The 15140-nt window shown below is 41.6% G+C and overlaps 1 protein-coding gene across 12 annotated transcripts in view; it reads left to right on the plus strand.

Moving 5' to 3' along the window:
• Positions 1–15140, plus strand: part of Eml4 (EMAP like 4) — a 132209-nt gene that overhangs the window by 59279 nt on the left and 57790 nt on the right. For 10 of the 12 annotated variants that reach the window (XR_013046958.1, XR_013046961.1, XR_013046960.1 and 7 more), the window contains exon 2: positions 8218–8400. Coding sequence is in view for 6 of the 12 variants with exons in the window: in XM_016008819.3 (XP_015864305.1) it covers positions 8218–8400 (183 nt within the window). In the remaining 6 variants the exon portion in view is untranslated. Of the gene's footprint in view, positions 1–7737; positions 7851–8217; positions 8401–15140 lie in introns of those variants that run through there. The other 2 variants (XM_076558731.1, XM_076558732.1) reach the window with 1 other exon arrangement.

The raw sequence follows: 15140 nt of genomic DNA on the forward strand, positions 1-15140 counted from the left end.
GTGTGTGTGTGTGTGTGTGTGTGTGTGTGTGTGTGTGTGTACACACCCATGTACATATATACAGTTAGGCATATACACATCAGTGAATCTGTAAGCATGTGCACACAGAATTCCTGACAAACAATACAAGGGCTTGTTTATCCAGTATCCCGTAATGGAGGATATTAAATCAGAAGCAGGTATTAGGTACAGGTAGGCATAGTTATACCCAGCACCCAGCTGCAAAATGATACACCAGAAAAACTAAAAAGAAAGATTATTCCCCCCCCCCCCTCTCTCTCTCTCTCTCTCTCTCTCTCTCTCTCTCTCTCTCTCTGTGTGTGTGTGTGGTTTTGGTGGTGGGGTTAGTCATATTGTTTTGCAGTTTGCTTATTTCACTTACATTGTCTTGCAGATCTTCCAGTCTTTTTAACCTATATTTCCTTATTAGTGGTTGTATGGGTGCTCATAAATTTTAGGTCGTTTCCAGTTTCTTTCATGTTGTTATTAAGCAAGGCAGTAAAGAACATTACTTAACAAATTCGTCTTATGTGACAGTGCTCATTATTCATTAATCTTCCCAAGTCTTATGATATTACTAATTAGCATGATGAAATTACTTGTGAGGAAACCACTTACAGAGCTGATAAGTAAACATATTTACCCAGTTTAACACCAGATTTCATTCACTGCTCTCTCATGTCTTTTATTGGATCCTGCACCTGAAAGTGTGAGATCTCATTCATTCATTCATTCATTCATTCATTCATTCATTCATTCATTCAGTGTGTGTGTGTGTGTGTGTATGTGTGTGTGTGTGTACACATGTGTGAAGGGGTCTGTCCTTGTCTTCCACTTGATTTGAAACAAGGTCTCTTGTTTGCCACTGTGTGAGCAGGCTGTCTTGCCCTCACAAGCTTTTGAGGATTCTCTTGTATTGCATCTCCCTGTAGGAGTGTTGGGTCACGTCTCTGTGTCGCTGTATTTGGTGTTTAATTTGGTTCTGAAGGTCCAAAGTCAGGTCTCCAGGCTTGTACTCAGGTGCTGTATCCACCAGGTCATCTCCCCAGCCCAAAGGGTTGGGATTTCAGACAGGAAGAAATCGTATAGAGCTGAAAACAGTCGTGCAGGTTCATTTCAGTCCTCCCTTGTGTCTGCCTTAGCTCGGGTGGCCCTGTAATTGTCATCCAGACTGCGGGACTGGAGGGAAAGAGGGCTCATTAATAACTGGACAGATGAAGATCGACAGTTTGTGTCAGACAAACCCTGCTAGCTTTGTGAAAGGATCTGTTTATTTGGTCTTCGTGTGATTATTATTAGAATGGAGTGTGAAATGAGATAAAGGGCATTTAATTTGGGAGTTGGGCTTATTTTTGTTTGTTTGTGGTTTTTTTTTTGTTTTTTGTTTTTTGAGACAAGGTTTCTCTGTGTTGTCCTGGATCTCGCTCTGTAGACCAGGCTGGCCTCGAACTCACAGAGATTCGCCTGGCTCTGCCTCCCGAGTGCTGGGATTAAAGGCGTGCGTCACCACCGCCCAGCTCCAGGTTTATGTTTTAAGACTCAGATATTAAGAGTAGATTAGTATCCTTAGGCAAGTTATTTAGTATCTTCAGTTTTTTTCCTTCAATATAAAATATAGACAGCACAAGGAAAGGAATGAAAAGTACAGTACAAAAATAAGATTGTTAACTTAGTGCTTATTATACCTTTGAAAAATTGTCATTGTGTCTGCCATAAGACCTATCAGGTTTGGTAAGATCTTGACAGGTGGAAGTATATTTCATGTGATTATCCAACATTCACAACATAAAAACCTTAGCTATTAAAAAAAAATGGATGGATGAAAGGCAAGTAACTTCCCACATAAAGTACCAACGTGGTATGAAACCCCAGATGGGTTATTACATTGCTGTGACGTTTGGTAAAGCTCACGAGGCTCTGCTGGCTTCCAAAGGCCCCAGACAGATTGTGTTTATGACTTAAGCTTGCTGCTTAACCTTCATAATTTGAGAACAGTTTAGAAGGTAATAGCTGTCTAGTTTACTGACTTTATTAGCTTGCAAACACTAGATTTATTAGGCCACACAATTAACCGGCAGAAATGTAAGACTAGCTCCTAGAATTGGTTGTCCACACCTTAGGAATTCAGAACTGGAACTGGAGTAGTCAGGAGCTGCTTTATGACTGACAGTCTTAAGAAAATCTTTGGAGTGTTGATGAATCCAGAGAGAAAACATGCTGTATACCGCTGTCTCTGGAAAATCTGGAAGCTCCCTCTCTGGCCTGGTTTCTGTAGTGTTGTGTGTAAATTGAACTGTATGGAATCGCTAGTAGCCAGTTGTTTTTACACCGACTTAAAAAGCCATTTCATACAGTTCAACCTACTACAGTAGAAGAGTGAGGCCCCAGAACTAAGAAGACCTGAAAAAGTCAGAGTTTGCAAGAGAGAAGAGCTGCTGCTGTTTGCTTGCCCGTAAGGAGGAAACAGGCACTCAGGCAGGAGAATTATATAGTGACTGAACTTAGACAATGGCCAGCCAGGTGACAAAGGAAAGGGCGGCCGGCATACAGGTGCTTGGAGCCAGGAGGCTCTGTAGACAAGGATGAGGACCTGAGGTTGGACCCCAAGAATCTGCATGAAAGCTGGGCATGGGGGTGCGCACGTGCAAGCTCCGTGCCGGAGGCAGGGGCTTAGGGGTGCCAAGTCAGTTGGCGAGGTCAGGGCTCAGTTGAGAGACAGAAATCAAGGTGCAAAGTGGTAGAGGAAGATACTTGATGTGAACCTCTGGCCTATACATATGCAGGGCCGTGGAGGAGCATCCCTGCACCCACACACACTGTGCACACCACATGTACAGGACAATGCGTGCGTGCGTGCGTTAGACATATATAAATAAAATTTTATGGTGCCCGTGGTCCTGTAAGTACTTCTGTAGCTAACCCTAACGAAACTCACTTGTCTGCACATACACTGAAAGCTGAAAGAAGGGCATCAGCAGGGGCTGGAGTGGGTAAGAGGGTAATGGGGTACAAATGTGATCAAGATGTCATCATGAAACCCATGATTGTGCATGACTAATATGCTAATAAAAACTTAAAATACACCCAAGTTCTAAGATGAGAGAACCAGCCATTTGCTAAACCACCTCAGATTCTGACATTCCTGCTTTCATGTAACAGAGGTGCCAAGGCTCTCAGGTCTTCCCCTTTGTACTTGGTGTGCCTTGTACTTTGCTCCTTTAAAGATACGTAATTAAGGTTCAAAGAGCTGCACTCACCTGTCTCAGATAGTGTAATTGGTATAGAACCAGAACTTGAAGTCCAAGTTAAAGACAAGCCCAGCTTTCCTTTCCACACCATTACATCTCTGATTGTCAGTGCAATCCCACTAAAGAAGAAGGGGCCTCTGCCCCTGGGAGGTCGGTTGGCACGTGCCGTCTCAGTGTGGACGTTGTCTGCTACATAGGCTTGCTTTGTATTCATTAGTGTGTTAACTCAGATCTGGAATTAGCTGTGTGAGGAAATCCATGCATATTGTTTCAGCTTGAGGAAAGTGGCACATTCTGCCCTAGTGTCTTTATGACTGACCTGGTTTAAATTGTGCTCTGATGTAAGAAGTAGGCCAAGGGTGTCTATTAAGTCAGTATTTCTCTCCAGCACTTTTCTGCTCATGGAGAATTAACCAATAGCATTTGATCTTTCTGTACAGCTGAACATTTTGTTCAATTAATTAATTAAATTATTTTATATCCTGGCCACAGTTTTCCTTCCCTCATCTCCTCCCAGTTTCTCCCCCACTTCTGTTCCCACCCCCTAATCCACTCCTCCTCTGTTTCTGTTCAGGAAAGAGCAAGTCCCATGCACATCAACAAACATGGCATATCAAGTTGCAATAAGACTAAGCTCCTCCCCATGGCTGGACGAGGTGACCCAGTATGAGGAATAGGGTCCCAAAAGCAAGCAAAAGAGTCAGAGACAGCCCCTGCTCCCACTGTTAGGAGTCCCACAAGAGGTCCAAGCTACACATCTGTAACATTATGTGCAGAGGGCTTAGGTCAGTCCCATGCAGGCTCCCTGGTTGTCTGTTCCATCTCAGTGAGCCCCTATGAGCCCAGGTTAGTTGGTTCTGTGGGCTTTGTTGTGGTGTCGACCCCTCTGGCTCCTGCAATCCTTTCTCCCCCTCTTCTGCAGGATTCCCTGAGCTCCCACTAATGCTTGGCTGTGGGTCTGCATCTGTTTCCATCAGTGGCTGGATGAAGCCTCTCTGATGACAGTTGGGCTGGACACCAATCTATGAGTACAGCAGAATATTGTTAGGCATTATTACACTGACATTTCCCCCTCCAGTCATGTTTAGCTCTATGCTAGGTCTCTGGGTCATCCAGCCTGTGGGTCCTGGTCAGTGTCAGGGGAGGGCGTACTCTTCCTGGAATGGTTTAGGTTAGACCAGTCTTGGTGGGCCACTCCTTCAATCTCTAGGCCACCCTTACACATCCCATAGGCCCAACAGCCCACTCCCTGCCCTTGAAGTCTGACTTGATTACAGGAGATGGCCGGTTCAGGCTATGTATCCCCCACTGCTAGGAGTTTGCTGGGGTCATCCTGGTAGATCATTCCGGGGAGATTCCCTTGCACCGGGTTTTTACCTGACCTCGAAGTGCCCCCTCCCCACTGCGCTTGCAGTAGTCTCTTTCAGTACTCTCCCTCTACCCCCCCCCCCAACCTGATCTCTCGTGTTCCCACCCCCATCCGTCCACATTTTTATTCTAATTGACCCAGCAAATAGTGGACTCTAAAGTTTAGTAGCTTAGGAAGCATTTAATAATGTTGTTATAGTTCAAACTTTGTTAAAATAGTCTTTGTTGTTACATACCTAACATGTTAGGTAGGAGCTTTATCGAAACCTCATCTTTTATTTTTATTGGTTTTGATTTATTTTTATTACTGTTGTTGCTACTGCTTTATTTTTATTTTTACATTTATTGGTGGCATAAGTGTGCATGTGCCACAGTGTATGTGTGGAGGTCAGAGGAAATTGGTGGAAGTTGGTTCTTCCCTTCTATGTGGGTCCCAGTGATCTCTACCTGCTGCGCCATCCTGCTGGCCCACTGCTGGTTTTGATAGTCTTACAGTACAGCCCAGGCTTGCTTGGGACTTGAGCCAGTCCTGGTGCCTCTAGAGTGGGGAGATGGCTCCTCTCTTAGAAAGACGCTGGACTGTTGGAAGAGAGAAGGACAGCACAAAGGCTTTAGTTAAGCCATGACAGGGTTACCTTTTATTGGTGTTGGGAGAATGTGATAGTAAAGACAAGGGGAGAGGGCTCTCGGGTCACTGGTGGAACATGCGTCCTCTGGTTTGCCCTCTGTTTTCCTAAAGAAGTAGGAGCCGTGATGTCATTAAAAGGGAGAGTTAGGTAGTTTGCTCTCCTGAAAACTATTCTTATGTAACAAGGACTATTGGGGTCCAGCCCCTCTATAGTCGTCTCTCAGAGTTCCAGAAGAGACTCTACCAGCAGCAGATTAATCTGAGGGATACTCATGTATAAGTACACTGAGCTCTTTAGTCCATTTTATTCTAAGTCAAAATCTTTTCCCCCTTTTTATCCAACACAGGGTTGCTTTGTGAGTTTTGGTACCTGTCCTGTGTGAAGCGTTTACCCACCACCCCCACAGTTCCCCAGAGTTTTCTTGAGTGTGAGCAGCAGGAAATATTAGATAGAAGGATTTATTGCGGAGATAAACAGATAGAAAATAAAGGATAGCCTTGAGAGGGCCTGGAACATTTTCCAACGGGCCTGACTGTCTCTGCCCCAGGGTTTTTATGGAGATGCCAAGGGGTGGAGCAAAAGACCTCCTCCCCCAGCACAGCCAAGTGCAGACCGTCTCAGACACCTGCACTCAGGCCCGTGGTCCTGATCATCCTCTATGCGGACCTGCTGGGTAAAGCCACGAGGAACCCCAGAACGGACTCCCACAGTCCTGGATCTCGCTCTATAGAACAGGCTGGCCTCGAACTCACAGAGATCCGCCTGCCTCTGCCTCCCAAGTGCTGGGATTAAAGGAGTGCGCCACCACACCTCCCGGCATGTCAAAATCTCTCCACAGCTTCAGTTCTGTTCTCATCTTTAGCTCCTCTCTGTCCCGTCCTCTCATTGTTCTATCTAAGTTCCTTCCATCTTCATTTTTCTTCCTCTCTTCTCAGTCCAGTTTAAATTTATTTTCTGGTCAGGTGGGGCAAGTCTGCTCAGGTCTTGTATAATATTAGAGGGACCAGCCTTAATATTATACATCCCAGGGGCTCAGGAGAGAGAACTACAAACAGTGAGGACTATTTTCAGGAAATAGAATCTCAGCACACCGAGCTTTTAGTTCAGTCATTTATTCTTCCAAATCATCTTCGTTGTCCTCCCGTGCCCTGGGAGTCCCGATATATATATACACTTACAATCAGTAATCCCTTGGCAGTGCAAAGCCAGGCTTCCAGGGTCAAATGGAGGGGTGATAAGAATCACATGGAGGGGCAGTAATTGTTAATTATCATTTGCAACCCCAAAGGGAAGTGACCAATGGGGAAATGAATTAACTAAAGGCTAAATTCGGGTAATATCTAAGAAGAGGGATCTTATGAAGAGGGATCTTATGTGCTCAACTATAGTCTTAAATGTGATTGGTAGAAAATGTTAAGAATCTGTAAATTGCTAGGTCAATGGGAGAAAATAAAAGTGCCACCTTTTTTCCTGTGGCTCATTTTTCTGCAGGGTGGGGGAAAGTGTGCTTGGTTGCTAAGCAACTTGTGTACAGCTAGATGCCTCTGTGATGGTTAAAGGGAGATCTGGAACTAGAGGTAAGATTTGGGAAAGGAGGAAGTTAAGCTCAGTTGGCACATCTGCCAGGCCTTCTCAAACAGGTAGTCTGGACACTTAAGTCTGTTCTTAGAGAGTACAAAGGTATCTCTGATAAAATACTTTCCTCCATCTGGGGATGGACCTGGCCGGATGCTGCCAAAGACGATAATTACAGGGAGGCTTGAACTGAGGTTCTGGCTGTGCATAGCTGTCAGCACAGGTTATCTAAATATTCCTTTAGTAGAGGGGAAATGGTGCACAAAAAATGATGGTAAAGCTACAATAGCACACAAGAAACTCATAGCAGAAAACGACTGATAATCAAAAGCCAAATATCACCAAGACTCCTTGAGCCTCAGCTTGACCTCTGGAAGGCCCTTGGCTTCTTCCAGGTATTAGCTTTGTCATAATTAGCTGAAATCCTACTTTGTATATTTTTGTGGCTTGCAGCATCAGTAGCTAGGAAGCCTGCATCATAGTTTGATGTACTTGGTATGTGAAAGCCCTTTTGTTCTGAGTTAATTGTTAAAGGGGAAGTCTAGAGATACCACTAAGGCTATGGAAGAAGGGAGGGATAAAGCTTAATTTGCAAAAGAAACAAAACCTTGTACCTAACATCCGCCTGACCTTGGCAGTTGTCTCTGTATGAATATTTACCTTATTTCAGGAAGACTGAAATGTTTATCTGTCTGCAGTCTGTCCTTGGAATTGAGAAATATCTCAGATAAAATGCTTTTGTCCAGAGATGGCCCTAGCTGGGTGTTGCTAATGACGATAATTACAGAAAGGCCTGGAATTAGGGGTCTGGCTTTGTGACTGCTTTTAGCACAGTTGGGAGATATATATCCAAATACTTCAATTGTATAGAAAAAATTGTACCCAATGAATAATCAAACACACTGTTCTAGGAATGGAAAAGCTACACGAGAAATTCATAGCAGGAAATGGCTAATATTCAAAAGTCGATATCACCAAAACTCCTTAAGACTCGGCTTTATCCTCTGGAAAGACCCTTGGTTACTTCCAGGTATTAGCTTTTGCTATAGTCAGCTGAATTCCTACGCTATATTTCTGTGGCCTGTAGCACTTATGTCTCCAAAGTGATGTATGTAGGAACATTTAATAAGAAAACTAAGGTGGTATCACCATGGTGTGTGTGGGTGGGGGAATCAACCATGGGAAAATTTTATCATTTTAATAACTTGAAAAATACCTTTACAGAAGTTGCTCTTGTAATCATGGCAAAATTACTGTTTTTTTTTTGTTTGTTTGTTTTGTTTTTAACCTTAAAAACAAAACAAAACAAAAAAAAACTGATTTGGTAGTTTTCTCACCAGAAGGAAGTTCTTTCTCAAGCAGTCAGATTTTAAAATGGTTAATATTTTCTGTTTTAGATGATAGCATTTCTGCTGCAAGTACTTCTGATGTTCAGGATCGTCTCTCAGCTCTTGAGTCACGAGTTCAACAACAGGAAGATGAAATCACTGTGCTAAAGGCAGCTTTGGCTGATGTTTTGAGGCGTCTTGCAATCTCTGAAGATCATGTAGCCTCAGTGAAGAAGTCTGTGCCAAATAAAGGTAATTAAGTGCATTGTAAATAGAAGTCTTGTGTTTTCTGCCCTTTTCTTTTGAAATTTGAAACTGAAATATAAAATGTTTGCTTGTGAATTACTTATGGTTATAGTAGGTTTCTCTGTTCCCCCAAATTCCGGAAGTTTACTATTTTAATTAGGAACCCCGTGTAATACTTCACTTATAGGCTTTTTCCATCATAATATTTCTAACTATATAATAAATTTGCTGAGGTCAAGGAGCGAATCTTTTTGAGCCTCCTGTCCTAAATTTAGCTAGGCATTCAGTCTACCTATTACATAAACATGATTAAATAGTTGTAAATTATCTAACTAGCTTCATCCTAAGCCTTCTGTGGTTAGTAGTTAAATTATTGCCAACCTTAGTACAGTGGGAATTTCAACATCCAAATATTGAGGAAACAGTCCTTAAGACCTTGTTGCTCTCATTTAAATCAGATGTAGCCTTTTTGTTCCTAAACCTCCAAGAATTTTTAATTCTTTCAAATTAATCAAGCACTTGAACTTAACATTTCTTGGTGTAGTGACCAGCATGGTCACCATCCTCAGCAGTGTTTGGAAAAGGGAGGTTTGTACTGCTCTACCCAGACTGCAGTAAGTCAGGACTAGAAGACTGTAACATGAATTGCTAAACTGTATTATTATTATTATTATTATTATTATTATTATTATTATTATTATTATTATTATTATTATATAAAACCTGGAGCCAGATACTGGGGTGAAAGCTGAAAGATAGAGGGATAGAGCAAGCCAGCCACAAGTCCTTACTGCTAGGAAATCCTCAGCCCAAGAGAGCTGCTTCCTGCATACTCACGCCTTATGTACCTTTCTGTGCCCTGCCGTCTCACTTCCTCCCCCTGCCCAGCTACATCGCTTCCTCTTTCCGCCTAGCTCTATCACTTCCTGCCTGACTGTACAGACCTCCAGACCTCAATGGTTAACTAGTGCTGGGATTAAAGGCATGCCTGGCTCTGTTCCCAGTGTGCCTTTGGACTTACAGAGATTCAGATGAATCTCTGCCTCCCGAATGCTAGGATTAAAGGCGTGTGCTACTACTACCTGACGTCTATGTTTAATATAGGGGCTGGCTTGTCCTCTGGTCCCCCAGCAAGCTTTTTTTTTGTGAGAGCACAAATAAAATATCAGCACAGAAGAAAACACTACGTAATCCTAGATGCTCACCAGACAGACACTCACAACACAGTTAACCTGGATTCCAAGAAAGACTGTGAGTCCAGTGTTCGAATACTGAATCTGAGGTGTATGTGGTGGTGTATGAGTGGGCATATGTAGATCGCTGAAGTTCAGGTGAGGTGTTCTTGCTGCCGTTAGCCATCAGGGTTTGGGGACTCATAGATAGAAAGGACTCTAAAACAAGAAAGCCCAGCTCAGCAACAGTGATGCAAGCTGTCAGCTGCCGCAGAGAGGGTGATTAACTTAGATTCAGGGTTTGATGTGTGCGCATATTAGAAAACCCTGCAAAAGCAATTTTAGTGTGATAGCAGTATTGAAAATCTAGTATTTTGAGAAATGTAATTGGAATTCTCTGGTTGAGGAAAATTGTGGAGTTAGATCAGTGACTTAAATTGCCTGAAGGGAAAGATGATGGAAACTACAAAAGGATGCTTGATTGAAGGCAATTTTAATATTACCCATTGACTTATGGTGCTGAGGATGTGACTGAGGACCCCCACGGTGCATCCTAGGGAGCACTGTACCACTGAGCTGTAGATACACTCAGCCCCATTGTGTACTTTTGAAGATGTTGTACAGATATGCTGAGAACAGAGCGATAGCAAAGAGGAGGATGGTATCGGTGCTGGTAATAAGAACTGGTAAAGCAAGGCTTCTGTGGATTTGCCAAGGGTGATCTTAGGGCAGGGAAGAAACTAGTAAGTCTTAAATAGAAAAATGTCCGCTACTTCCAGGGGTGGAGAGAGATGCAGATCCGTGAAGAGTGCTTGCCTGTCTGCACAAAGTCCTAGGTTCAGTCCCAGTACCGCTCAAAAACTAGAACAAAACCCGTAGTCTGAGATATACTAGAAAGAGATAAAACCCAGCACAGGTTTTATCGCTTATCGCTTGCACGCACAAATGCACACACGAGTTGTCAGAGCTGTGTTGTTTGTTTATTCTGTGTGTCAGAGGTCAGTTTGGCAGAAATCGGTTTCCTCCTTCCACCCTGTGGATTTACGGTGTCAAACTTGGGTCATCAGGATGGCAGCAAGCCCTTTTGATCACTCACCGTCGGTCTTGCCTGCATTCTCTCTGACACAGTAAAGCAGTCGTGTTTCTGTTTCTTGCTCACTTTGTTTTGAGAGTGGCTCTCCCTGTGGAGCAGGTATGGCCGCAAACTCAAGGTGCCCCTTGGTTCCCTGCCATGTGCTGGGATCGTGGGCACACGCCACTGTGTCTTGTAAGATAGGTTTCAGATGGTAGATGAAAGGGAAAAAACTGTGCCAGCTAGTTAGAATGGTGAGTGGAAGAGCATGGACGTGAAAGAAATGGTGAGTGACCTGGGGAGATGTAAACTGGACAGTTTTGGAGAGAGTCAAGGGGTTAGAATAACAACACTGTCTGTTTTTGTGATTCGGCATTTTGGACCTAAATGTAGATAGTGGAGATTTAGAAAAGGAGGAAGAATTGTTCTTTATTATTAGTGGTAGTTGGGCATATGTCAGTGACAAGAGATAAGGAACTTTAAAGTTTGGCTTTTGCCTTGGTTTTGCCTAAGTTTTGGCTTGGTAGGAACCACTTTGGATTATGGTTTTTTGTTTTGTTTTGTTTTGTTTTTTTTTTGTGTGTGTGTGTGTGTGTGTGTTTTAATTAATCTTTCATTTTATATCTTTTTGAGAATCAACTGTGGAAGACTGCCACAGTCAAGACTATAACTGATTTGCTTAAGAATTGATTTTTATAAGAGAATTTTGAAGTTGCTAGTGTAGAATGGGGAAATGGATCAGTTATCACATACAGGCTTGATAAAGTGGGTGCACCTTTAGAGCAAGCTTCCTGCCTAATTGGCATTTCTACCCTCAGCCAGAATAAGAATGTTTCCTTGTTGTCTGCAGTACTTTATAGATCTTCATTTTAACTCTCATGTAATAATTGGGCTATTTCTGGGGTACATTGTAGCATTTCATGCATGTATGTACTGTGGAATGATCAGGTAAAGGTAATCAGCCTGTCACCTCAGACATTTGTTATTTCTTGTGTTAGAAACATTCAGAATTCTCTCTAGTAACTTTTTTGAAATATTCAAACAATTTTTGTCAACCATAGTTATCTTTCTGTACTGTGTAGACTGTTGCAAGTCAGTTTTTCCTGTTCAGCCTCACCCCTGTACCCATTAACCATCTTTTTTCTCTCACACACTTCTCACTCTTCCAGGCACTTTTCTCTACTCCTTTGAAATCAGCTTCTAGCTTCCACATACACATGAGAACACGTGCTGTTTTCTTTCTCTGTCTGGCTTATCTCAGTTAACACACTGTCCTCCCCAGGTTCTGTGCATGCTGTTGTAAATGAAAAGAGGACTTTTTAAATGGGGGATAATATTCAGTTCTGTGGATGTTTATGTTTGTGTGGATGTATAGATACACACATACACAAGTTATTCTTCTTTTTATTGCTCTAACAAAATTACCAAGAATTCAATTTAAAAGAAGAATTAAAAAGGAATGAAGTTAGGAGTTACGGAGATGGCTCAACATTTAAGAGCACTGGCTACTACCCAGGTTAGATTGCCAGTACCCTCAAGGCAGTTCATCTGTAACTCCAATCCCAGAGGATCCAATTGCCCTCTTCCGGCCTCCACGGATACTGCATGCAAGTTGATGCACAAACCAGCACACAGGCAAAACACTCATACATACTCATACGTAAAATAAAAGTAAAGGAAAGACATTTTTAAAATAAATCTCAGTTTTTTTACTTTGCTGATAGTGTAGTTACATTTTGAGATGAGAACCATTTCATTGATTATTCTTTGAGTTACTTGATTGAAAAAACTTTTATAGATGAACACAGTTCATTAAGACTAATCACTTATTTCTTGTTAGTGGAGATTTTTGTCTAATTACATTTTCTAACACTGATAATAAGACATGAAGAGATGTAAAATTTCATAAGTTTTATTATTGAAAACTCTAAGCAGGTGTATATTTCTCTTGGGATTTGTATATAGTATGCTATCAAATCATCTAAAATCAGATCATCAGTTTTTAATTACTAGAATTAATATATATTAATGGTATGAAAATATGAATATTTAAGCAAAATGTTTTCAAATTAAAATTTTTCATAAAACTTAAAATACAATTAAACTTTAATTAAAATGGAATTATTTATTGTACTGTTGAAAACTCTACTATGTTAGGTTCTTAGTTTCCTTTGAAATAGAATTTAGTACAGTCAGTACTGTATCTGTAGATTTTATATCTGTAGCTTCAGCCAGCATCATTCAGAAACGTTCAGGGAGAAAAAACCTGCAGGCATCTTTAAACATCTGTAGTTTTTATGTCCATTCCCTTGAACAATAGAATATAATCTGTACTTATAGAGCATCTGCACCATGTTGAGTGTTTAAAGTAATGTAGGAATGATTTTAAATATACAAAAGGATGTACATAGATGATCATGCAGCTAGTGTTAGGAGACTTGAACACGGTTTCAGATTTTAGTAGAAATGCCCCCAGATACTGAGTGTCTCTGTAGTCACTCTCCATAAGTTATTGATAGGATAGTGCTCATCATCGTCCGCGCTATTTCCTTAGAGATGAGATTAAACCTCGGATCAACAGGGTAAGAACTCTTTATGACACCGTGGTTAAGAGGAGTCAGCGTAACTGCTGCTGAGGACGACTGACACTTGGTGTGGCTAGATGGTAGTACTGTGGCGAACAGAACTTGGCCTCAGGTGTGGCTGACAGTAAATGTTAATGATGCGTGTATGTCTAAATGGCTTGATGAAATTCTGCTGTCACTTAATGCCAAAATCAGCAGCACACCTAACTAGTCACTGCAGTATATTTAGTTCTTTTCTTTTAGTTTGTCTTATTCCATGAACTTAAAAACTTAGCCCACATTTTTCTTCTTTATTTTATGCCAGACATTTAACCAAGGTAGGAAGTTTTTTCTCCAGTTTTTTTAAGGTGGCCAGTCATTTAAGTTTCTGGTATACCTTCTCTATCAGAGAATTCTTTCCTTTTGACGACATATGTTCATAACTTAAGCACCAGTTACAACTGAGTCCTCGCCAAAAGAAAATTACCTGAACTTTGGAGCATAAAGAAAAGTCCAGAGAACACTTGGGCAATTTTAACTGCCAGGAAGACAAATTATGCCACAGCTGGTACCTGGGAAACCCATTAGGACCTCTTGGGGAGGAGGTGACCAAGTGAATATAATTTGAGAGTACAGCCCAGAGACATTATACAAAGATGAACTATTAGTACAGAATGCTTTAGAAGTAAAAGCCAAGTTTATCTAAAGGTAGCAGTTTTTCAAACCAAGGAAACTTGATAAACCAAAGATAAAAAGCATTGTATAGTCACCGCTTGAGAAATAAAAGAACCCAGAGAAAATATTGAAATATAACAGAAAGTCAGTCCTTGTTATGTAGATTTGGGATATTATAAAGGCCTAGGCATTGTCATTTAGTTCTTATCCCGAATAACATGGGAGAATGCAAAGCTTGTCATAGGTTGTTAGTAGGAAAATTACATTAGTCAGGTTGGGAAGGAAGGTGTGAATCTCTTTAATGAAAGCATTAAACTAAAATCAGTGACAATTGTGTCAGAGGATGAGGATAATTCCTCCTTATCTAGACAACTCTTCTGAGACTTTTGTGTCTAGAAGTATGTTGGTGGCTATTGTCTCAGGCCAAGCAACAGGGGCTGTTCCTATACAAGAGTCTAATGCCTCCTTTGTCATTTCTACTTTTGAAAATAGTGGGCTAGAAGTTAAAGGGTATCTTTCTTTGAGACAAGGGGAAAGGGGAAATATTCCACAATAATTGGAAATAGAGAAGACAGAATTTAATGAGGGTATATTGCTGTCCTCTTAAGGAATAAAGTCATTAGACTAAGGAAAGGTGTTGGGAGGCAGACAATGAAGAGAACAAGAAAGTGGAAGAGGTATTTGGAGTACCTGAGCACCTGACAGTGACCCTCAGATACTGAGGTTGGAGCAGCCGAGGTCTTCCTCCTGGTACCTCCCCCTTCCCTTGGTCACAGCATTGCAGACATGGTAAATGCAACTGACTTGAACATTTTTAAGTATTTTGTCACGATAATCTCAAAAATCATCAATGTGAGAAGTCACCTGTGTGGCATATTAGTGCTAGATTTTATAGCAAAAAATTGTCATTTGAGGGGCATTTCTCTTCTTGTATGTAAGTGCCTTCCCAAGAAGTTTTAAAAAGGAAATGCAGCTGCTCTCCGCCTTTTCCTCTCTTTTGGCTCATCCATCTGTGGTAGGAGTTGGGACACTGTATTAAGGATGCCCCTTAGGTAGTTACAGTACGAGTGAGTACCAGGACCTGTCAAAAATGCAGTTAAACATCAAGTTGGAAACACTCTGGAATGCCAGATACTTTAGGTCCTACATGTACAACTTGTAATTTTATGTTTTGGAAAGAAAAACCAGCATGAGATTGTCTTAGTTGAACAGTTCAATTTTGCTTGAGTCCATAACTATACTCTACTTCCAACCTTGAAATAA

This window comes from Peromyscus maniculatus, chromosome 22 (genome assembly GCF_049852395.1).
Source record: "Peromyscus maniculatus bairdii isolate BWxNUB_F1_BW_parent chromosome 22, HU_Pman_BW_mat_3.1, whole genome shotgun sequence".
In the NCBI taxonomy this organism is placed as follows: Eukaryota; Metazoa; Chordata; class Mammalia; order Rodentia; family Cricetidae; genus Peromyscus; species Peromyscus maniculatus.